We start from the raw sequence: 24,242 nt of genomic DNA on the forward strand, positions 1-24,242 counted from the left end.
AGAGTGAGGATATGTCATCTGACCTGTGAATCCTCCACACGCCTAGTTAAGAGCATTTGTGCAATGAACCTTATTATGGAAGGAAATGTAAAGAAACCCACATAAGAATCATGAGGTAACTCTTTTAAGTTCCAAGAACGGTGTCTCTCAGACTCATGCCTGGCTTAATTTCACATTTTTATATAGCACTTGAAAGAAGTAGTATACATTGAAATGCCACATCTGCATATACCACTCTACCCTTTTATCACAAGACACACTGTGCTGATGAGGATGAGCCGCGGGAAAGTGGGTCAAAAAGGTGACAGATGATCATCAATATCCATAAGACTAAGACTAACACAGCCCACTAAACTATCAGTTACAAATGGACCGTGTTTGGGAGTCATTTGGGACGATCCGAGGGGTACCAGCCCAACGTGAACCATAACCCAAAAGAGCAATAAGCACTAGGTATGAGTTATTTAATGGAAATAAGATCGAAAACCTCATGTTACTATGTACGAATGTCAAGTGCACCCGGGTCACTCTAGGAAGTTGTTATTGCCCTTCCAAACAACAAAACGGAAAACTAAAATGATTCAAAGAAAGATATTTCCATGCAAGTATAATTTTAAAATTGGGATGATTCATTCTGGAAAGATATTAATTTGAAGGAGATATTTTTAAAGTTTATAAAATCGTAACCAAACTTATTTCTCAAATTATGGACAATTAGGAATAAAGAAAACATTTGAAATCTGTTATCTTCTTGAAAAAAAGAAGCCAGTAGAACTTCACAAATGTGTGTGGATCACGTTGCTCTGTGTCCTAAACACATGAATCGGTCCAACAGTGGGCTAGCCACACTCACAGATGATTGATCCATTGGTATATGTAAGGGATATTTGGGGCATTTGGTTGACCTTGTCCAACTGACAACCAGTGCTCCAAAAAGTCCCTCCCTTATTTCCAAAAGAAGGGTGAAGACCATGTTTGGGAAATCCTTGGTCTAACTCAATATAACCTTTCAGATATTCTGATTATAAGTGGAGGCTCACCACGTATTTTGAGAAGTGGGGAGAAGGAATTATACTATAAGAGAAAGTAAACGACAAAGAGTTATCTGTACTGAGGGTTCTAAACTATAAGTTTCAGGCCAAGGTTAGGGGGAGGCAAACATTTCTTTCTTTTATTGAAAAACCATATTTCAGATAACCTTCTAATTTTTTGAGGTGCTCTAACTCTCAGTCATTCAAATATCATGCTGCAAACCTTTCATATATCAGGTTGACAGCACTTTGGAGGGAGGGGTGTCATATAATAAGTCAACTTTCTGTCAAGCAAGTTCAAACCTCTCTAGAAACATGCTTAACAAATTTCCAAATTTTAGACAACAGACTAGAAAACAGAGGCAAAAACAGCTGGAGTCACCGGCTCTGGTGACCTAAATTGAGCTCAAATCTCCCTCTTGGTATTGCCAGGCGATATGGCTATGTTTTATTTTGGTGTCCACGTAAACTAATTTTAAGAATTATAAAGCCAACCATTCCAGCGAAACTGACAGGAAAAAAAAAAAACTACAGGGAAAACCCAATACGTGTATTAAAAATATACAGTTATATTACTGCAGGACAGAACTATAAATTAATCTCTTAAATATTCCACTTTCCAAAAAAAGGGAATTGCTTCAGCTATGTATCTGTCCCTCTTATTGTTGCCATCAACACGGAAAGATCGACCCTTCTGGTGTAGCTATAACTATTAAATTGGTCTAACAGATCAACAAAACATGACGTGGATTTAACACTTAGCATGCATTTGGTTTCACTTTAATCTAGGATATTCTGTTGCTTCTTTTCATTTGTTATTTTAAGTACCCGTCTGAAAGAGGGAACCAGGAAGTGCATTTTGCATTAATTTCTAGTGTAAGGTTATTTTCAAACAAATAAACTTCGCTTTGTAATAAATTTAAACACAACCTCTTGTTTATATAAGCTTACATAAAAGTCCAAAGACCTAAGTGCTGAGGCTCAGTTGCAAACAAAAGTATTACATTTTTTGACAGTCAAAGAAATAATGCTCATTCAGTGATCCCTTCATTATTGCTATCTTTAGTTTCCATGGGGGTTTATGTGAATAAAATAAAATAAAATCTGGCATGCACTTAGATAGAATTACAAATGAATGTTCTCTATTCCTGTTTATGTTAAGAGTTCCAAGAATGACTATCATGTGAGCATAATGGCGGTCTTTTAGCAATGCTGACATAAAAGGGCCGTTCGACAGTGCTGTTTAATTGTATATATTCCAATGCTAGGCAACTCTCCAGACCTTATTGTAAACATTGTATAAGGTCTGTAAGTTCAGCAAAGTAGTGGAGTTAGGCTTTTTACAGTTAACTCCAAGTGACAGTTGACTTCTCTTTAGGATTTTATATATTGTTCACCATGATTAGTGCAGATTGCTTTGTCACATAAAACAAGGTGACATTTGGAAACACAGCCTGATGTTATGCTCCAAGGGTGTCATTCTTTTCCCCAGGAACACTGACTTGGTGCAGTATTTTGTTTCCAGGTCTATAGAAACAGATAATCTGTTACAGATTGTTGTGTTAAGGTTGGAAATACAGAAATATACTATCAACAGCTATATTGAACAGGTATTAAGTATACTGGTTATCGAGCAACAGGGAGATTTTTGTTAATTTGATGAAAATTATAATTTTAGAAGTATTTATAGGCAAAAATACGTGTTTTTGTAAGCTCAAAGTAGACACTAGTTTCTGTGCAATGATTAAGGAGGAAGGAAAGGCAGAGAACTATAGAATAAAAGGTAGTACATTCCTACCCTCGAATTTTATAAGAATGAGGCTCATTTGCTGTTCAAAGGACATTGTTTATACATTCCAGACTTCCATCTTATAATTGCTCCAGGATTTGTAAAAAGGAAATCTCAGCAGGGCAGCAAAATTTATTCAAAGCAATAGCTGCACATAATTGGTATAAAATACCAGAACAGTCTGCTCTGAAAACCCTTTTCTCAGTAATACAGATTTCCACCCCTTCAACTCTTTCTATATTCAAATAAAGTTTGACTTCTCTTCTATTACTTGGATCTTTCCTTTCCCTACCCAGGCAAGATATTTTTTAAAAGATCCTATGAAGAATTTTCAACACAAATTATGTGAGAAACTTTTTTGATGCCCATTTGGTTTTATTAGTGTTTACCTGGTTCCTATGGCAACAGTAAGTAGGAGGAACCCATGTTGTGGAAGAAACCTGGTTTTATCTTTCATATTTTCACAAAACAGTATGAGTTAATTATGTGTTTCACCACACATAAAAGTAAGTTAAAATTTCATTGTTGTATTAGTATCATCTCAAGAACTCAATTAAATGAACAAAAGAAAGGAAGCTTAAGTCTGGATATTATTATACAAACTTGAAAAATACATTAAAGGAAGGTGAGTCACAAAGTGTGGCATATCCCATGCATGACAACCACAACCTTTCTTCAGCATACCATATCACTGCTCTATAGCGTTAGCTGGATTTCTGACAAAATTCCTCCAAAAGTGAAATGGAGAAAAGAAAAATAACTGCATCTTCCTATTTAAAGTGCCGTTTTCATTTACAAAGTTATTTCAACAAGTTCTTTCTGTGTGTTGATGAGCAAGCCTACAATACCTTTGCTAATTTAATACCACTTTAAAATGCCATTGGACAGGATTTTAGCATGTGTTTCTTTACTGATATGAATGAGAATTTCTGGAAGATTTTGCTGTTTTTCTTTCCGAAAGAGAAAAAGAAACTCCAAGAAACTGGAAACATCTTTTTCTCAATATTAAGGATTAAGAAATGTTCTTGAGTGAGATGGCTGCACACGATACGAATGTACCTAATGCCACGGAAGTGTACAATTTAAAACAGTAAAAACGGTAACTTTTATGATATGTATATGTTACCAAAATAAACAAAAACAAACACATTCTTGAGTTTGTACAGCAAAAGCCATTTTTAAAACGTGTCATAATGAACTTAGAACTTGTTCCTTTTAAAAGGCATAGTCTCATATATAATTCTTATGTCCTATTAAATCAGATCAAATAAAGCATAATGTGGAAAACACAGACTTGAGTAGAATGATAATCAGAGAAAAAATATCTATGAATCTAATGCCCCGAAAAGTATTTTTAGTTCAATTACAGATAATATGTCATATTTATGACGTGATAATCTGTTTTTCCCTATGGAATAATTATGAGCTTCAAGTGATCGTCTTTTCAGATTCTGGACTTAAGACAACGCAAATTTCTGAAGACAAGCTAAAAAGAAGAAAAAGTGTTATAAAAAGGGCTAAGAGAACTCTCAGATTTTATCATAGAGCTGAATATAAATACGTATATAGACATATATCCAATAAACCCAAGAAAATAAACAAAAAAAATGAAATGAAGCCACTAATATCAAAATCTTGAAGAGAAGATACACATGCCTTTAATATATCATCAGTCATATTTTCTTCTAGCTGTGTACATAATAGATTTCCTATCTTCACTTTTTGAATATCTTCTTTGTCACCAATTGCCTATGTATGGCAGCAACTAGTATGGTAATTAAGGATCAAATATCCAGAATAATTACATCATGGAAATAAACGGGGTTTTTTTTAATTGAAGCGGACTTCTTAATGATGATAAACCTGGACACAATGGTCTATTTTTAAGTGTAACTCAGACTAAATAAATATAACCTACATTGTAAAGCATATATAACATAAAAGGGTTCTTGCATCTTTTATTTTGCTTTTATTAGCCAAAGCCTTAGGACCTGCTCAATCTTAGTTGCTTTTGATTTCTTTTCCCTTTACATCCTAGTCACCAGTATTTGCAGGGTTTCCAAATATGGAGGCTTCACTGTTCGTGCTGTCCAGTTGACTTCTAAAGACTCTGTGTACAGCAGACTGGAGCCCTGCCCAGTCTATTCCGCCATCCTCTCACCTTCCGGCACTGTATCAGACAATGCTCGCTGCCATTCAATTTTTTCAGATGTGGGTGGCCAGGTCCTTCTTCCTAGTCTTTCTTAGTCTGGGAGCTCCACTGAAACCTGTCCACTATGGGTGACCCTGCCGGTATTTGACACACTGGTGGCACAGCTTTCAGCATCACAGCAACATGCAGCTGCCACAGTATGACAACCAACAGATGGGTGGTGTGGTTCCCTGCCCGGGAAATGAACCCAGGCCACGGCGGCAAGAGAGCTACATCTTAAACACTAGACCACCAGGGCTGGCTTGAAGAGTTTAAGTATACTATAAATGTAAACTTATAATCTAAAATTCATTTTGGCAACTTTGATTTTTCCCCCCAAGAAACTCAAGAGCACAGTATTCCATGATATATCCATCCAATTCTGCCCACTTTAATTATTAAATTTTTCAACTTATAAAAAAACCATTAGACCACCAGTGCTGGCTACATGTGTGCGTATCTATCTATCTATCTATCTATCTATCTATCTATCCAAAGATAGAGAGAGAGCACTCAAGCAAACTGTTCCTATATGTGGAGTCTAGCAATCTGAAAATCCAAAAATGCAAGATGCAACTTCTTCAAAATGGATTTCATATAAAAATTAAATCAGATAGTGTATACTTACTTAACAATCTACTATAGCTGCATCGTCCAATAGGAAAGCCACTAGCCACATGTGGCTAAAAATTTTAAATTCAGTTACTCAGCCACACTACCAAATTTCAAGTGCCTAATAGCCTCTATGGGGCCAGTGGCCACTGTAACAGACAGTGCAGATATAGAACACTTCCATCATCACAGAAACTTCTACTGGACAGGGCTGAACTACACGATTGCTTTAAAAAGCAAGCTTCCCAAATTTATTTGAAATGAGGTTCTTTGGATTCTTTATAACGTCACTTCAAAGTATTTAATGTCAACACTCGTTTGGTTGTTTTCAGTATCATCTATTATGTAAAGCAAGGTACAACTCCACCAGCAGCTAATTTCGTTAGAAAGTTATCCTCTATGGATAGCAACAGGCCTGGCAAAATGCTTTGCACACAGCAGGCACCCTACTAAATACAGCTTATCTCATTTGAGTAATAATGCAGATTTTTAAGAAATAAGCAGCACTGTTACTTGGAGAGGAAAAGCAGTAAGCACTCTTTCACTTATTCAACAAATATTTACTGATCCCCATCCCTCTGTTTACTCTCCACCTTCTCCACCCTATTCTGTGCCCTGGGAGGCTCACCCGAAATGCCCTGCATCAAAGAGATCGTCCTCCCTCCCGCTTCCTATTGGTTCCACCTAGAGGCAATGGCAGGAGCTCCAAAGGTGGGAGGAGAGTGAGGGATGTCTGCCCAACATGGGTTGCCCTTGGTCCCCAGCTGAAGGTCACTGCTCCTCTCAGGCAGCCCTCTTCCCAGGGCTACCCCTCTAGGTTCCGGTAACTGCTCCCATCCCTTGCCCTTCAGATCCTGAATAGTAAAGGTGCCCATCTTTTGCTGGCCTCAGAATACGTCATTACCCCTTTTTGGTCCTGCCAACACATTTGTGAGTATTCTTGTTTATTAAGCATCCCTTAAATACCAAGTTTAAGTATGCCATGTTTCTTGTCAGAACCCTGACAAATATAGTCATATATCCTTTCAGACAGTTCTAGGCCCTTAGATTCCAGCTAATCCTAGGAAATATCGTTCTTAGAAATGTAGTCTTCTTAAAAAATTCAACTGCTTTTTAATAATAACACCCCATCCACATGTAATTCAAAAAACTACACTTACAGAGTAGAAATTTTCATTTTAATGGACCATCCATCTCTATACACATTATATTTGCTATATTTAACTTAAGATAGTCATTGAACATTTTGTTTTTATATTTCATGAAGTACTTCTATGACAATGACAAACTAGACTAGGAAGAGTGATAGCCTTCTAGGTACGAACAAGGAGTTGAATAGTAAGGCTTGAGATTGAGAAAATTATTTAGGTGATTTAGACTAAAAGCCTGTTTTGATCCTAATCATGTGTGTATTTTAAGCAGAAGCATTTCATCCCTGAAGAATTCTGGCCGTGCTTCATATTTCTCTTTACCATGTTAGTAAACAAAAAGTACAGATTCAATTTAATAAACATTTATTAATTACCTACCATGTGCAAAGCATTGTAATAGGCACAAAAATGAACATGATATATTAAGAATGTTACATTCTTACAAAGGAGACCACGTGTACACAAATTACTGTTAACAAAATGCTACATCGAACTGTTACTAAATATACATATATCTTCATGCCATGCTTTTTCTTTCCTGATATCTTCTGACTTTTTTCAGTCTTTCCCCCCAACATGTAAATTATATGATAATGGAAATTTATTATACAGTATAGTCTAAATGAAATGCCACTGAGTGAAAGTTAAAATATAATCAAAGAAATATCAAATTAGTCTCACATCTCCATCTTTTAAACATCCTAAAAATAAGACTTTATAAGCTAAGAGTGAGTATATAACCAACAAAGAATTTGCTATATCTGCCTTAATTTGTCTGTATATTCTTTAAAATGTGGGTAAATTGTGCTCAAAAGCTTCATAACATGTTGAGGAAGACAGATAAAAGGTGCTAAAATCAGAAACTTTTCGTTTAGGAAGTAAACTTGGATCAGAAAGGAAATTCCCTGTATTTCTACGGGTAACAATTATTCATGTGCTTACTGGAACCCTAACTTTCCTTTTACACATTAGGTCACCCTGACTGAATATGTACATGTTTAACTCAGACAAATAACGCACAGGACTTCTAAGGTGTCAAGCACGCCTATCTTTCATTGTTGAATATTAAAGAAGTAAGGAGAATCCAAATACAAGGGTACTGCTGTGTTTTCGGAGCGATTCAGAGCAACTTACACATGACCATTATTAACAGCAAAATGTGTTGGATCAACAATGTTGTTTAAGATGCTTCACTTGATCCCACTAGAGAACTTTCTAGCCCAGTCAACAGCTCTGTAAAAAAGGGAAGCTAAAATGTTTAAAAAGGCACGTGTCTTTCCAGTCTTCAAACATACTCCACACTGGAAACCTCCTTGACTCTGACACTTGTCAACTAATAATGATCCGCAAACAAATTGGTTTTGTTACAGATAATATAGAGGCCCTAACATGACTTTAAATTGCCCACAGCCCTTTCTGTCATGTCCTTCTGTGCATCCAGGGCTTCCAGAGTTCACCAGTTACAGCTCCACACTCTTACAGGGACAAAATCAATCAGCACAGAGGACTCTTGAAACAGTGAGAACAAAATGAAGCCAGTGACAGTTGGACCTTGCTTTCCTCAATCCTTCACTCCTAAGAAGCTGGTTTTAAATCAAATACAGCAAAATGAACCCATCCTTTCCAACTAACTTAAGAAATTATTTCACAAACTATTTTTCTTAATATCTAATTAATCTTTAATAAACCAGAGTTCCTGACGGCTTAACTCTAAATTATACTTTCTGTCAAAGACTTAGTGACCTGGAATAATCCCTGAAATATGGAAATGAACTCAGGAGGCATTTTCACCGGCGAATCGTTTTGTAAACCGTGCAAAAATCATTCTCGTTTATATCCTTAATACAGTCCTCCCTTATCCATGGTTTCGCTTTCCACAGTTTCAGTTACCCATGGTCAACCAGGGTCTGAAAACATTAAATGGAAAATTCCAGAAATAAACAATTTCTAAGTTTTAAACTGCGTGCTGTTCTGCACAGTACGATGAAATCTTGCACTGTCCCGCTCTGTCCCAGGTGTGAATCACCCCTTTATCCTACATATCCACACTGCACACCATCCGAAGTTTCAGGCATCCACTGGGGGGTCTTGGAAAGTATACTCCATGGATAAGGGGGGACCACTGTATATCTCAATTTCTCCTATATTTGATTTCCCTAATGCGCAGCATATAGCAGGCACAATATTTTCAGCTAGTGTATCTAATGAGGGAAAAGCTGTGTCCCAGCAGCACAATGGGTTTGCTGATGCCACCTACTTGCATTCTGTTTTTCCAAGGTTCTCCACATAACTGACGGAAACATAGCTCCTGAAACCCCATCATCTGACTAGTGCTAAAGGCTGCCAACTGTGTTCAAATATTTCATAAAAAATAAGAGATACCAGAGACTAGGGTGGAGCGCTGGGCATTAGGAAGAACGTGGTTCCCGTCAGAGTGGTGAACAAGAGGGTTGGCTTCAACAAATAAAGAAGGTTCAATCAGAGCCTCTCTGGGGCTTTTTTTGGTGACCAAACACGTTATAACAGGTAGTGATGGCAGGACAGAGGAAATTTTGCAGGAATGAAGTAGACTGGAGTCTATTTTGCCAGTGCGGGAAAGCTCTAGGCATGCTGAAAAAGCAAGAGGGTTTTGGCGTCAGACTCAGGGCTCTAAAATCAAAGACTCTTAGGAATGTTGTCAAGAAAAATCCAGAAACAGAACAAGGCCCTGAACAGGTTAAGAAGCCATGGAGGATGCGCTCTGGGCTACCCAGCTAATCTGCAAAGTCAGAAACATGAGAACAAAGCACACTCAGCTCTGAACACTGTTCTGGCAAACCAGGAGAAGCGGCTGTGCTGGTGGAAGGACAGGCAGAAGTCTGGGCAGCCCTACCTGCTGGGGTGATCTCAGACTGAGTGACCACGACTGATTCCTCATTAGACACCAGCTGATGCTGCTGGCCTCATTCACACCCCAGTCCAACCTTGGTGATAAATTTCCTGGCATGGCCGCTAAAGCTGTGTGTGGCCTCCCTTCTCCTTCCTTCCTCTTTAGGTCACTGCACTGACCTTCATATGAGGTCAGGCTGCCACCCTCTCCATCTCTGGCCCTCCTGCCACTGCCCCCAACCCTCTGGAGCTCTACTGCTGTCTCTTCACTCTGGGTAGCTTTCCTCATCTGTAAGATGAGACGCTTGGGCCAGATTATCTTAAAGTTCCTTCCAGTTCTAACATTCTGTGATTCTTGGATGTTACAAATTCCCAGAATCATAAAATTTAGAGTTGAAAGGAACTTCAGAAGCCATCGTTCAACTTCCTTCTCAACCTAAGCTAACCTAGCCAGAGCTAATAAGCTTTGAAAGCTCTATGTGGTTGTTTTTGGCTGGCTAAATACAGCAATAATCAAAGCTTTCAAATCTTAAATATACAGCATGAAAAACATATATGAAAGATTTCTAGAACATCTAAGAAAAAGTTTGAACGATCTGAAGCCCACAGAGCAGCATGCTCTACTGCTTACAAGTTAGTATCTAAGCAGCAATTCCCCATCTTTGTTTTCACAATATCCGGGGCATACTGAAAAATTACAAGGGATGTCAGAAAATTCTCCAAACACAACTAATTTTCAATTTATCATTATGCTTATAAATATATAAGACAGGGTGATGGGACTTCACAGCATCAATCAAACAAAGCCTCAAAAGGAGAATAAAAAGTGTAAAGAAGAAACATAGTCATATTTTGAGATGCATTCAAGAAAAATTAAAAAGAATATCATCTGTTCTGAAAGGGTAAATTTCAGTTAGTAAGCTACTTTCCAAAATTAATTTTGATCTCTGATAATATACATTCCCTTCCCTCTTTAAAAGAATAATCTTCTTAACAGAGTGTATGCCACCTATCATACTACAGATCTTGAAGAAATTATTGGATGTATTTACGAAACAAGCACTTAAAACAATTAGAATTTTCCATTGTGTTTTACTATTAATTACTTAAAAGTGGTCAGTTCATAAATAAATAAGAAGAGATATACTTAACTGTTTGGAAGTTAATTCTCCCAAAATTGATGTATAGATTTAATGCCATTCCAATAAAAATCCTATCAGATTTCTTTCTTATAGAAATTGACAAACAGATTCTAAAATTTATAAAGAAATGAAAAGGATCTAGAATAGTTAAGATGCTTCGAAAAATAAACACTTAACACATTGCTACAGCAATTAAGGCTGTATAGTATCGACACAAAGATACATATGGAACAAAACAAAAAGTCAGAAAAAGACATAAATGTGGTCACCTGATTTACAATAAAGGTAACAGTAAAATTCAAAGGGGAAAATGAAAATGTCTTTTTAGTAAGTGGTACTGGATCAATTAGATATTCATATGTGGGAAAAAAAATCTTGTCCCTATCTATGCCAAACACAAAAACTAATTAGAAATGGAGTACAGACCTCAATGTGAAAGGTAAAATACAGCTTCTAGAGAAAAATATAGGAATACATCGTCATGACCTTAAAGTAAGCAAAGATTTCTTAAACAAGACACAAATAGCAATGATCATAACGGATGGGTAAATTGCACTTCTTTAAAATTAAGAACTTCTATTCATTAAAAGATACTAATCAGACAGTGAAAGGGAAAACTGAAAATTGGGAGAAGACATTCTCATACATTTATCTGACGGATTTGCATCCAGACTATATTTAAAAACCTACAAACCAATCAAAAGGACAACCCAATATAAAAAGTGAGCAAAAGGTTGAGTTGTACATTATGTGAATTATGTTCAATAAAGCTGTTATTTTTAAAAAGTGAGCAGAAAACTTGAAAGACACTTCACAAAAGAGGCTATCCAAGTGGCCAAGAAATATATGAAAAATCACTCAATAGCATCAATCCTCAGGGAAATGCAGATTAAAACCATAATGAGATACCACCCACCAGAAGGGCTAAAATAAAAACAATGACAATACCAAGTGTTAGCGACATGCAGAGCAATTAGATTTCTCACGCTTTGCTTGAGACCATGTCAGAGCAAAAAACTGGCAATATCTACCAAAGCTGAACAGAGATATATACTATGATCTACCAGTTCCTCGCTTACGAGTACACGCAGAGGTTGACCAAATGATATGAACACGAATAATTACAGCAATTTTACTCATAATAACTGCAAACTGAAATAATCCAAATGCCCATTAATAGCAGAACAGATAAATAAATTGCGGTATACTCTGTGATGGAATACTACATAGCATTCAAAAAGAACCAACAACTGCTACACATAACAACATGGATGAATCAAACCAAAATAATGATAAGCTAAAGAGGCCAGACACAAAAGGATATGTACTATAGGATTTCATTTTTATGAGGCACAAGAACAGGCAAAACCAATCTACCAAGACAGAAGACTAGTGGCTACTCTGGGGAATGCAAACTGGGAAAGGGCAAGAGGATGCTTTCTGGGTGCTAAAAATGTTATATAGTGACCTGGGTGACCATTACATGAGTATTGTCAATCTATATATTTAAAATTTGTACACTATACTATATGAATGTCTAACTCAATAAAAATTTTAAATAAACAAGTAGATAAAATTATTCCATTGTGTTGCACAATGGCACAAATCATGTCGTATTTACATATTTGCACCTTCCTAATACAATAGGCCTAACACAATGCCTGCCCAGGTAGTTCCCACTATATGATCTTAACTATATGATTCTAGTACAACATGTCTGAGTTGTCAATAGTAGAACTGTAGCTGTATGCTTGCTTCCTGCAGACTCCTTTTAAATTCCCAATGTATTCATATTTTAAAAATATCTGGCTTTTCTTTTTCCCCAAAAGAAGGAGATACGAGATCTGCATATTGAAAAACAACCCCATTTGCAGGGTTTAACAAGATTCAAATCAAAAAGGCAAAAGAAGAGGAAACAAAGGAAGGTGCTGCTGTGGTGCCCTAGAAAGCAGATGTTCATTAGGGCCCAGACACAGAGATTACTATCACAATGCACTCATCTGAACGTGCTATCATCAGACCACACAGTCAAATCAAATTTTGAAGGCTCAAAGGATGTGCGCTGAAGAACATCCTGTACTGCTGAAACATGAATTTGAATTTTGTGACAGAGACAGAGGGGTAGAAAAGAACACCAGATATCACCCACTGTCATTTTAAATCCTATTTATATGTTAAGATATAATCTATTCTTAAAAAAAGGAAAACAATCAAAACCAACATTTAAGATTTCTGCTATTAAAATTAAAATCTGAGGAACTATTACCAAGTGAGAAACATCTTTTTTCAGTCTTTTGCAAATTAAAAAAAGCACAATAACTTTTGTTATTATTTTTAGACAAAGAATGGTTTGTGAAATATTCAAGAAACGGAAAAAATAGTTATGTGTGATTTTAAATTTTAGTACTGGTGAAGAAAAAATGCAAACAGCTTATCATTTCACTATGTCATATTTAAATTCCAATCTCATTAGGAGTACACATTTATCATCAAAATACTTTCTATTATGCTAATTATGTTCTCTTTTGTTCAAAGTATTACATCACGTCTGTGCTTCTATAACATGTTTACATATCACCAAATAAAATTTTATTTAAAATTTCCACATAAAATTGGATAAGGAATCAGAAAGAAAATCCAATTCAAAGAGGCAATTGTAGTTAGCAAATTCTTAATCATAATCTGTAGCATTAAGAGGTAGTAAAGATATTTTTAGCCAAATTAAGTCAGGCACACTTGGTCCCTGATTTGGGAAGATGCAGTGGCAGGAGCTTATATGTGACAAGCACCCTGATGAATCAACCAGTAACGCACACACCTGTAGCTGGTTAGAAATAAATCCAGAGTAACACTGCTCTCAGTGTGCAGGAAGAAAAGTGGGGCAGAGGAGCGGGGGAGAAGGGAGAAGAAGCAGGGAGTAGGGGAAAAAAATAGAAGGGACTTTATCCCCACCCATTCCCACTTTGCAGGCCCTTATATACGAATTACAGGAAATGAGTTTCAAATTCTAAGTAACTGACAAGTGAACTTCTTGGAACAAAACCTGTTGGAAATACAAATCCTTGTAAGTTACGGTATAAATCATTACACAAATCACGGAGAGCCTTAGAAAACATCATCTGCTCAGCTATAGAATTTTTGCTATAGAAGTTTCCCCAGTAGCCAATTCTTTCTGTGTTGTGGTGTTGTTGCTGCTTAATAAAAGCAGGCAAGTGATCATGTGGAATGAAACCTATGAAGAGGCTGAGAGTAGGAACCTTTTAAGATTTCCATTTTTAAAACAATGAAATTAATCAAAGCTGTGCTTTGTAGAAAGTAGAGAAGGCCTTGGGAGAATTTCACTTAATGACCTGAAAATAAAAACTGGCAAACTTTTCTTTTTATAAATGTCTGCATGTGTCAAAAGCTTGTTTGGTGATGAATCCATATTGCTGTTGAGAAGACAAAAGTAAAGTTAACGGTATTACAAATTTCTAATAAAATTTACTTTTCCTTATAGCCAAATATTGTAACCTGAGACTTTATTTTACAGTGAAAATATTTCATTGTCATTCTACAGGTAAGGGTTTAGAGAGTCCCCAGCACAAAAATACTCCCAATTGCAACTCTCAAAATCACCATGTTTAAAAAGTGTTAAACAGGGAAAGCAGTATAGTGTCATCTGAAGACCCTTTTTATTAGAATTGTGGAGTCAATTCTGACCCTGTGTTCAGCAGAACAGAATCCTGCCCAGTCTTTTTGCACCATCCTCTCATCTTCTAGAGCTGTATCAGACAATGCTTGCTGCTATTCACAGAGTTTTCATAGCCAATTTTTTCAGAGGTAGGAGCCCAGGTCCTTTTTTCCAAGTCTATTTCAGCAATACAACACGCAGCCGCCACAGCATGACAACCAACAGACGGGTAGTGGGGTTCCCTGACGGGAAAAGGAACCGGGACCACAGCAGCCGAAGCTTAACCACCTAGACCACCAGGGCTGGGTTGAAGAGCTTGAGTATAACATAAACGTCAACTTATAATCTAAATTCATTTTGGCAACTTTGATTTTCCCCCCCAAGAAACTCAAGTGAAGAGCAACTATTCCATGATATATCCATCCAATTCTGCCCATTCTAATTATTATATTTTTCAACTTAAAAAAAAAACTGGTATCATATAAAATGGGTCCACACTTGCAGAGCTGAAACGAAGCATTTTTCCTTCAAGATCAGTAATAATTCCATATAATCTGTGAAATGATCTGGTTTGTTACACAACCTTTCCCTGGCGTCGCTCTTTATCTGGGACCCAGCAGCCCAATAGTTCGTGTTGTTCAACGGGCAGCCAGAGGGATGGGTTCTGTGTCCCACACTAAGGTCTACCAGAGGACAACATGACTCCTGAAGGACTTAGTTCCATTCGCAGAGGTGAATAACAGCTTATTTTAAATGAATTAAAGCTACATAATGATCAAATAAGGAGAATAAATGGCTATATTTACAAAAGATCAGAAATAATAAGAAATCTACTATTTTCTGAAGAAATGCCAGCTCACATTAGATATATTATCAATGTGCAGATTGCAGGCACACAATGATCTAATTAGCAGCATAACAAAACCCCAAACTTATTTTTTCCCCTTTGCCATGAGCAAGGCTAATGAATTAGAACAAATAAACATCACTTCAATTGGTTTAAAATAATAAAAGTAATATTTCTGTATAACCATTCTGTATGATTTAAGGATTATATCCTCAGCCTGTCACAAGCTAATAGGTTGACCTACAGCACATTTATAAAGCATAACAGTGGAAAATAATAATGTAAAATAAGGTAATTGAATATGAAACTCGAGGGGAAGGAGTTAAAATAAAGTACAAAAAAAGTTATTGTTTAAAATTCTAAGTACTCATAAGAGGATTATAAAGCAGAAAAAATGCAAAACAATGCTGATTATCAATTCAAGAAATTTTCATTCATTACAGTCTAATTTCTTTTTAAAATTCCCAGATTTACTGTAGCTTTTATTAGCACTGTTTTCTCACAAAACGCATGGCATTCTTCTTAATCCCACATATAGATCTTAGTGCTTTTCTGTTACTCAGACCCTTGGTTGGTATGCTGCCTTCCTGGGTTTACTGTTTTATAAGTATTCTTCACTTGTTTCTTGTACGGTGTCTATTCTGTCTTCCCTGGTAGCTGGTGAGATGCTCGAGAGCAGGGACCAGATATTAAACTCCTTATCCTTTCCCAATGTCAAGCGCAGAGAATGCTGCTTTGGGGGCACTCAGGAAACCCAATCGATTAGTTAGTATTCTAGCCCTTCATAAGCCTCAGCAATTTTCCAACAAGCTACTAGCTTAAAACTTAACCTAATTCCAGAATAAAGATGTTACAGCCAATGTAGGAAAGCATCCACCAGACATTGATTTTGTGTGTTTACAGTATCAGATTTATAAGCAAGTTAACTGTTCATCTTACCATCAAATCTCTCTTGTAGAATCTAGGTTTTCATATTCATCATCCACAAAACTATTCCCCATCCTCTAAAACAACAAAAGGCATCCATTTAAGAATTAGCTAAAAGACAATGAATGGAGAAGGATAATGTTCAATTTTAGACACTGTCTCCCCTAGGAGGTCTAGGATGTTGATTTTTGCACTCTCCTTGTGTCTCTCTCTCTCTCATCATCTTTGACATGCCTATTTTCCAGTGCTTGCTTGAAAAATTAAAATATTCATATAATTATGTTAAGGAGGCTAGATGCATTAAGCAAAAATAAGGAATTCGATTATGGGAGATACATGTTCAGTTTGTTGTCGGCTTAGTGGCATCATCCCCTTTATACGTTTCCCCTCATATCAACCTGACTGAGAAATCTTTAGTTTCTGTTATCAAATTTGCGTGTGCTCAAATGTGCATGTGTTCGACACAAGCGGTTCTAAGAAGACATTTCGCTGTGTGTCATCTGACCATACTCTCAGAGGTAAACATCTGTTTATCATCCAAGTGCTGCCTCTCAGGAGGCACAGCCGAGTTCCATCAGGTTTTACTATTTATTCATTAAAACGATACAGCAGAAAAAACAGAACATTTAAATTCATCCACACAAAATCCCCAAGCTCAACACTCAATTTTGAATATATGCTTTGATTTTATACCAAATATCATAGCACTGCATTTAAATCACTGACATATCATTACTACATTTTCGTTATAATAAGCCATGTTACATCGAATAAAACATTTCCACTTGAGAGCAACTTGATATATTCTTGCTTATTCCTACAATATCCCAACGAATGGGATAAAAACCTTAATGGCTGAATGTCATGTTTAGGGTTATACAACAGTCAGTAACTGAGATAGCTATTAATTCTGAACACCTCAGTGCTAGTTTATATTTTAGTTACTATCCATTAAATGAATAAATGTTTTTACCAAGTCTGAAATATACTGAAAGAGGGATTTCCTTGAAAATTAAGCAGGAAAAAGTGTGCACTGTGTTGGTGGGGCCATTGATAGGAAGCAAAGACAGGCTGAGTCACCAATTCACCAAGGGGAGCATTTCTTCCTCCAACATAATACTACGAGATTTTTTTCTGGCACCACATTTTTTAATAAAGACGGCACAGAAAGATAGTTTTGATTCCATAAATTAAGCAGTGACCAACTGATATGCAATTTATCTTAATTCATAAAACATTTGGAAGTTTTTATTATGGGAACACGATAAATAAAACACAAAACAAACTATACTGAGATTTCATTAGAAAATTTTAAGCTGGAGTGTTATATTTGTAGATTTTGGCCTATAATTTTTTTCTGGTCTACAGTAATTTTTCATGTACTTATCCAGAATAATAATAGTCACTAACAAGCATTTATTTAATACCTACTGTTGTGTGCATCCAGCAAAGAACTGAAAGGTGTTGAGATCCTTTGAAGAGACACAGTGACACAGGGATCCCACGCTAGGGGAAAATAAATTTAGTGAACTAAGTATCCAATAAAAAACTAGACACGAAACTCCTCATCTTTAAAAAGAATGAGTGATATTTAAGTGTCCATATCATTTTCACTAAGCACTTATCCTTCCATTCTAGAGCTTCCTCACATGATTTTTACTGGTTAAGCAGATACAGGGGGAAAAAAACGATTTTTTCTTGCAACTCTCTCTTTAGTAAAAAGAAAAGGAAAAAAGATAACCTTCGTCTTTGGCTAAAAGATCCCTAACTTAAAATTTCACCACTCTTTAAGTAAGCTGGGATAATTTTCAAGTTTCAATCAACCATTAAGCAAAATACAAAGCCTGAGCGATATACCAGTAACGTTTAAAAAAAAAAAATTCTTGAAAGCATATTACATGGAAATTGCCTATATGTGAATTTAAACTCAAAGCCAAGAGTGCCAAACATGTAAATGTATTTAATTATACTGATAATAAACGACTGAATACTTTCCTACTTCTCTTCACTTATATTTTCCTGTTCCCTTCTAGTTGCTTAAGATTTGGCTCCCAACACATAAAAAAAATAATATGTATTATGAGAAATTCACAAGAAACAGCTATCCGAGGAAAGGATGCTACAATATTGCATTATAATGCATCTTCATTTTAACATATCCATGACCTTGAGTCTTTCAACACTGCTTCCAGAAAGCCACAATATCCCACTCACCTAAGGGAAATAAGGTATATTCATGGTATAAAATATTGCATTACTATACAGATACATTTAAGCAAACTTTATTCACCTCATAAATGTGGTTACTTCTTAAGACACAAAGAACCCCAAGTCTTATTAATATCATGCCTCTCCCTCCAATCCACCTTCATATACTCAGTAGTTCTATGTATCAAATCATGACCCCTAATTCCTCGAGAAACAGACTGCCACAATATTCATTTGACTACAACTAAGAAAAGGTTAAAGGACTTCAACGAAAAGTTAATGCATGCAAAAATTCAATTCAGAAAAACTGTATGTCTAGTAGACTTTATTAAAAGAATCCCAAATTACATCACTTACTATTTTTCAGATTTTGAAGCTAGGTTCAGGTTTGTTCTTTGGTATACACTTAAACAAAAATGGCTTTAAAACAAACTTTTGTTTTAAAACAAACATTTCTTTAATATAGAAAACAATACTGTTGTACACATGAAAAGCTTAAAAATCAAGCTTTCAATATGATATATTTTGTAGAAATATATTTTGATAACTATGAATAAACATCACAAATGCCTCAAATTGCTTTTAGTTGGTATAAGCTATTCACTAACCACATAAAGAACATTTTGTACTTCCCTTTTTTCAAAAGAAATAGAATAAGTATTGCAATTCCCATAAATATTTGCACACACGACTAGCAGTCATGAACGTTACAGTATCTTTGAAATAAACAGACCATGATTCAAGGGGTGCCTTTAGAGTAAGTAAAGCCATCGTCTGAAAATGTGTACATCCAAATATTTAGGTTAAAATATGTCAAATTATCAGAATTTTTCCTGTGTAGCTGAAAAGTGGATACCAAATTAAATTTGTCATAGTATAGTCATTTTATAACTTAGAAAATCCTTTAGAACAACACGTGCTAATACTTACGAAGCTACATCAAACTACATCTTACAATGAATGTCAGATGATAAAGAGAACCTGCTGTGGTAAGACCATCCTGACAGAGCAATATGAGTACCCAACAAGCACGTAAAATCAGGCTACTTGAAATCTATGTTACTCTACACTAAGTATTAAGAAATTTCACAATCGCCTTCATTTCCACCCATGTCCTGCCTTTCCATAGCATCCTCGAATGTACTTTTTGTTTAATGCAGCTGTAATCCTTTAATGATTTTCTCTTTCTGTCAAAGCACAGAGCATACGAACACGGTCATACATTGCAATACAGTTCCACAAATTTTTGTCCTTCTTAATAAAATGTAGAAGTAACTAATATGTTTTTATGGGAGAAAACTACTAAATAAATTTTCCAAAACAGACTCTAATTAGACGATTAACACAAGAAGAATGATTTGACATATGTTAACTTTTTGAAGTATGGTAACAAAACTCGTTTTCAAGGGCCATTTTCATTGGTATCTATTCCTTCTGATGAAAAGAAATTCCATTCATTTATTATTTCTCAGTTCAAAACAATCACATCCTTCTCTTGAGCACAAGTTTAAGTCAAATATCACTCTGTAAACAACGTGCTATTCCTCAGGTTTGATAGAGCTTCCAAACAGAAGTTTCAAAACAACCCTGACTGGCAAACACATCACTGTACTTTAAACAGAGTGATGTTTTCTATCCCATATTTCAGGAAGGTTAAAACACACACACAAACGCAGGCAAGGATCACCACTGTAGACAACAGATTCTAAGTGAGTTCATTAACTCTTTAGGTAGATTGGGCAACATTTGTTTGTAAACTAACTATAAATCAAACGAAGTGTCTATTTTTTTTAATGACTCACACTACCATGTCACCAACAGATACGTAAAGGAGGGGGGGAAAAAAGGACTATGTGTTCCAAACTGTGCTTACCTAAAATCTGCATCTAGTCACTTTGCATTTTGGGAGTTGTCCCTTTCTGAGATAATCAAGATACTTTACAATAGGGAATTTAGATTTAATTATCAAACTTTAATACCCTGTTATATAGGTCAAGTGAGTATGTCTTTCTCCAGAAACAAAGAGATTCAGAGTAATAGGATTTCAGATTTCAGAGTAGAAACAACAAGATATGTTTTGAGAATGTCATTTACCGTAACACAAATCAATATGAAATGCTTTATGCAGGAAGCATACTTTCAGAAAATGGGCCCTAAAGCTTTCTGGGATCCGACCCTAATTACTAGAGCAGGCTCTTGCCGTTTGCTTCTCTCTTCAATTATTTACGGGGCAAAAAGAGCCAAATGGCATTGCATTAGCTATATTAAATGCTATGTACTTGGTTTCTAACTTACTAATGGTACATAAAAATTACTAAGGTGAACGTGCCTGTAGAAACATGGCCTTTTCTCTTCTTCACCTGAGTGTATATATTTATTATTCATATAGTTAAGTGTTGAACAGGCTGTCTTTTAGGCACCCAATGCTTGCATAATTTAAACAAGTGCATTAAACACATATGATATTTAAAAGGTACTGCATTGATTATGCCTCAAAATTTCTTTGAATAACTTATATTCACAATGTAGCTCACAAAAAACGAGCACCTCTCTCCAGTCCCTGAAAACAATACGTGGGGACCACACAGAAATGAATAACGGGTATCCTCACCGCTACCATCTTGCTGCTTTCTGGCGACCCAAAGTAAAACGAGAATTGGGGGAGTGAAAATGAGGCCCTTGAGAGCTAGGAAATTGCTGGTCTCTATGCTGACAAGTGTCCTTTTTACATGGACAAACACAAAGCTATGTTGTAGGTACATAAAGTGGACCACACACACTGTAAGAAAGAAAAGCTTATCAAGGTTGAATCAGAGATTCTTTGTACCAGGCCAGAAATGTCCGCTGCCCGCAAGCAAGGCAAGACTGCAATCTCCCACAGAAAGTTCAGACAGTGCATCCATACTTAATTCTTTTGTGATCTAGAAGGGAACCTGGAGTCGAGACAGGAGATGCTAATTGCAGAAGGCGGCTGATGCATCCAACTTCCGCCCTCCCAAATTACGGAAGAAGCTTCCAAAGCAGTGAGACCCTCCCTCTTCATGAACCTAATTTGTTTTTTTAACGATTTCAAGAGGCATCAAATTCTTATTGTAAAAATAAGATAGGTCCACTATCAAAGTACCCAGGGTCCCTAGAAAGCCAGTCACAATTTCTATGGCTTCACGTCATCAGTGTTACCTAAGAGCGTTTCAAGGCCACTTTTGAGAAAGCACTATTGGAAATCGATCTGTGGTAAACATATAAGGTAGTATTTTTCTAAACTGAATACAAAGTCACTTCTTTCTCTGCACTGAAATCTGCCCATTATCCCTCCTTTGCAAAAGCCACAGAGAAGATTAAAAGGGACATCAATGAACGCTGAGTGAACTTTGACCACCCTTCTACCCAAAACACCAGCGTAAAAGTAGAAATCAGTAACCAGGTAAAGTGCCACACCGCACAAAGATCAAGACGAGGGGCGGGGGCGCAGGGCCGGAGGCGGGGAGGAAAATGTTCCGTCCCCCCCGGCCCCAGTCACCGCGCGCGCGGGAGGTGGAGGGGCGTCCCCGGGGGGCAGGAGGCTCCGCGCCACTCCGAGGAAAGCCAAGAGTTACTGCTCGCGAGGCGAGGCCCAGGAGAAGGGGTCGACGACCGCGCCGCCAGCGGTTCCTGCCGCGGGCCCCAGGCGTCGGCGGCCGAGCAGCCAACGCTCGGCAAGGGGCGCCGCTCGGCCCCGCGACCCTCCCCGCCTCCCGGGCCAGGAAGGGGCTGGCGGCTCTTTCCTGTCTAGTCTCTCCCCCAGCGGCTCGCTGTAACCCGATCCCCGCACTCCGCTCCCCGGGCAGCCGCCGCCCCGCGCGCCGCCCGCCTCTGCCCAGGCCAGCGCTATAGTTAGCAACCTTTCATCAACTCCAACGGGGCCGACCGGGGCTCGCCGCGCGCGCCCGCGGCGCCCCCTCCTCCGGTAGCCCCCCCTCGCCCAGCGCCCCTTTACCTTCGCTTGAAGATACTGGGGGTAGTAGTAGGTGGCGTACTGAGGGTACATCTGCTGTTTCCACACTTTGCCCATGAAGCTGGAAGGGAGCCTGCTGTGCAGGGTCGCGGGCACTTTGGGGTTTCCAAGTCTCGATGTCTCCTGCCTCTCCCTTTCCGGCGGCGGCGGCGGCGGCGGCGGCTGCCGCTGCTCCACCTCCTAGCCGGGACCAGACGTCCTCCTCCTCCTCCTTCTCCTCCTCCCAGGCAGAGAGAAAGACACTGCAGAGCGCAGAGGGCACCCCGGACAGGGCGCTCCCAAGGAGTTGCCTCCCGGAGCCCGAGTGCTCCGGGGCTGCCAAGAGCTAGTGCGCTGGCCGCGCTCCGCTCGGGCGAGCAGGCTGAGCCGGGCTGGGAGGTGATCGATACAAGTGGAAAGTGTTGCTGCGGCGGCGGCGGCGGTGGCTGCGCTCGGTGCCAAGCGGCATCTGGGGTGGGTGCGCCCGATTGGGAGAGGGGAGAGGGGCTGGCGTGCCGAGGCCGTGGGGGAAGGGCGGACGGGGGCGGGGCTTGGGCGCCGCGGAGCCGGGACCGGCTGGAGGTGAGGGCTGAGTTTTAACCACTCCTCACCTCCCAGGCTCACGGTGGGACGGGCAGAAATCCTAGGATCCCGAATCGCTTTGTGTCGGGGGGGTAGGGGCTGAATTCGGGGGACACAGCTTAAGAACTGGAGAGTGGACACCTCGTTGGCTTGCATGAGTTTTTATCTCCGTAAGGGGGAGGGGAGATAAGGAGAAAAAGGAGGAAATCTGATTAATCTCTCACTTCCCCCCGCCCAATAATTTTTTTTTTTCCACAAGGGAAGGAAAGTGATTTAGTGCCCAACCACAAAGCTGGAGTCGAGATACCTGGGTTCTGTTAACCCCACTCCCCCCAGGTCACAAGACTAATTTTCTAGGTGACCTTGGGAGGGTTAGTGTCCTTCCGTTTGGTTTTCCCAGATGTGAGAGGTGAAATCATGCCCTTTACACAAGGAGAGGCAAAGCTCGCACGCGCGCGCGCGCGCGCTCGCTGACACACACACACACACACACACACACACAAACACACACACACCTCACAACAAATAGCCGGATCCTTCTAAAGGGGGAGATGCCGCAAAGAGGCAGAATGTTATTATTAGAGGACACAATATAGACATCAGCTTTTCTCTGCCTGTTTCTAATGCTGCCAGACAGTCTGTCAACTCCCACTCAGGAGCAAGGAAACTCCCTGAGTTTGGAATATTTTAAGGCCATTTTGAAAGTCACGCTGGCATATTGTTGCAGTGTGCTTCAGTGACATATAACATCAATCTCTCTCTGCCTCTCTCCATCTCCTAATTGTCACAGCTCTGGACAGCCCCAGACAGCAGTGGTTCAGTTCACTACGTAACTGGATATAATTTAATGGAGTTAATTGGTCCCTGAAGCCTGTAGACGACTTTTATACTCTAGCTCAAAAAGAGAGAATACCAAAATGTACAAGTAGGATAAGTAAGAAAGCACCTCCAAATTGAAGTTCTTGCACATCTAATAAAATATAATGAAAAATTCATTTGTTATTGAATAGATCTTGATTACTTTGTTTTGTCATTTTGGTTTTCCGAAAGTCTGTTTTGGTAACCTAACAAAGGTAAATCAAAGTAAAATGGAATGCATGATTTTGTTAAACAGTTACATTTTTATATGATTACATTTCAAAACAGGTTTAGTAAGATATGTAAAACAATGAAATAGTGAACTAAAACTTTTATAATCTTTTTATGATTTAGACAAATTTCTAGCTTATGCATTTTGACAAAACAAAA

General features: G+C 38.2%; 1 protein-coding gene across 7 annotated transcripts in view; it reads right to left on the reverse strand.

Moving 5' to 3' along the window:
* The window catches only part of RBMS1 (RNA binding motif single stranded interacting protein 1), a 206,781-nt gene extending 183,650 nt beyond the window's left edge, over nt 1–23,131 (reverse strand). The window contains exon 1 of one of the 7 annotated variants that reach the window (XM_014859998.3): nt 22,416–23,131. In XM_014859998.3, coding sequence (XP_014715484.1) covers nt 22,416–22,490 — 75 coding nt within the window. In that variant the 5' untranslated portion in view covers nt 22,491–23,131. The remainder of the gene's footprint in view (nt 1–22,415) is intronic. The other 6 variants (XM_070507950.1, XM_014859988.3, XM_014859938.3 and 3 more) reach the window with 6 other exon arrangements.
* Nucleotides 23,132–24,242: the final 1,111 nt, after the last annotated feature.

Source organism: Equus asinus, chromosome 4, assembly GCF_041296235.1.
Source record: "Equus asinus isolate D_3611 breed Donkey chromosome 4, EquAss-T2T_v2, whole genome shotgun sequence".
NCBI classification, from domain to species: domain Eukaryota; kingdom Metazoa; phylum Chordata; class Mammalia; order Perissodactyla; family Equidae; genus Equus; species Equus asinus.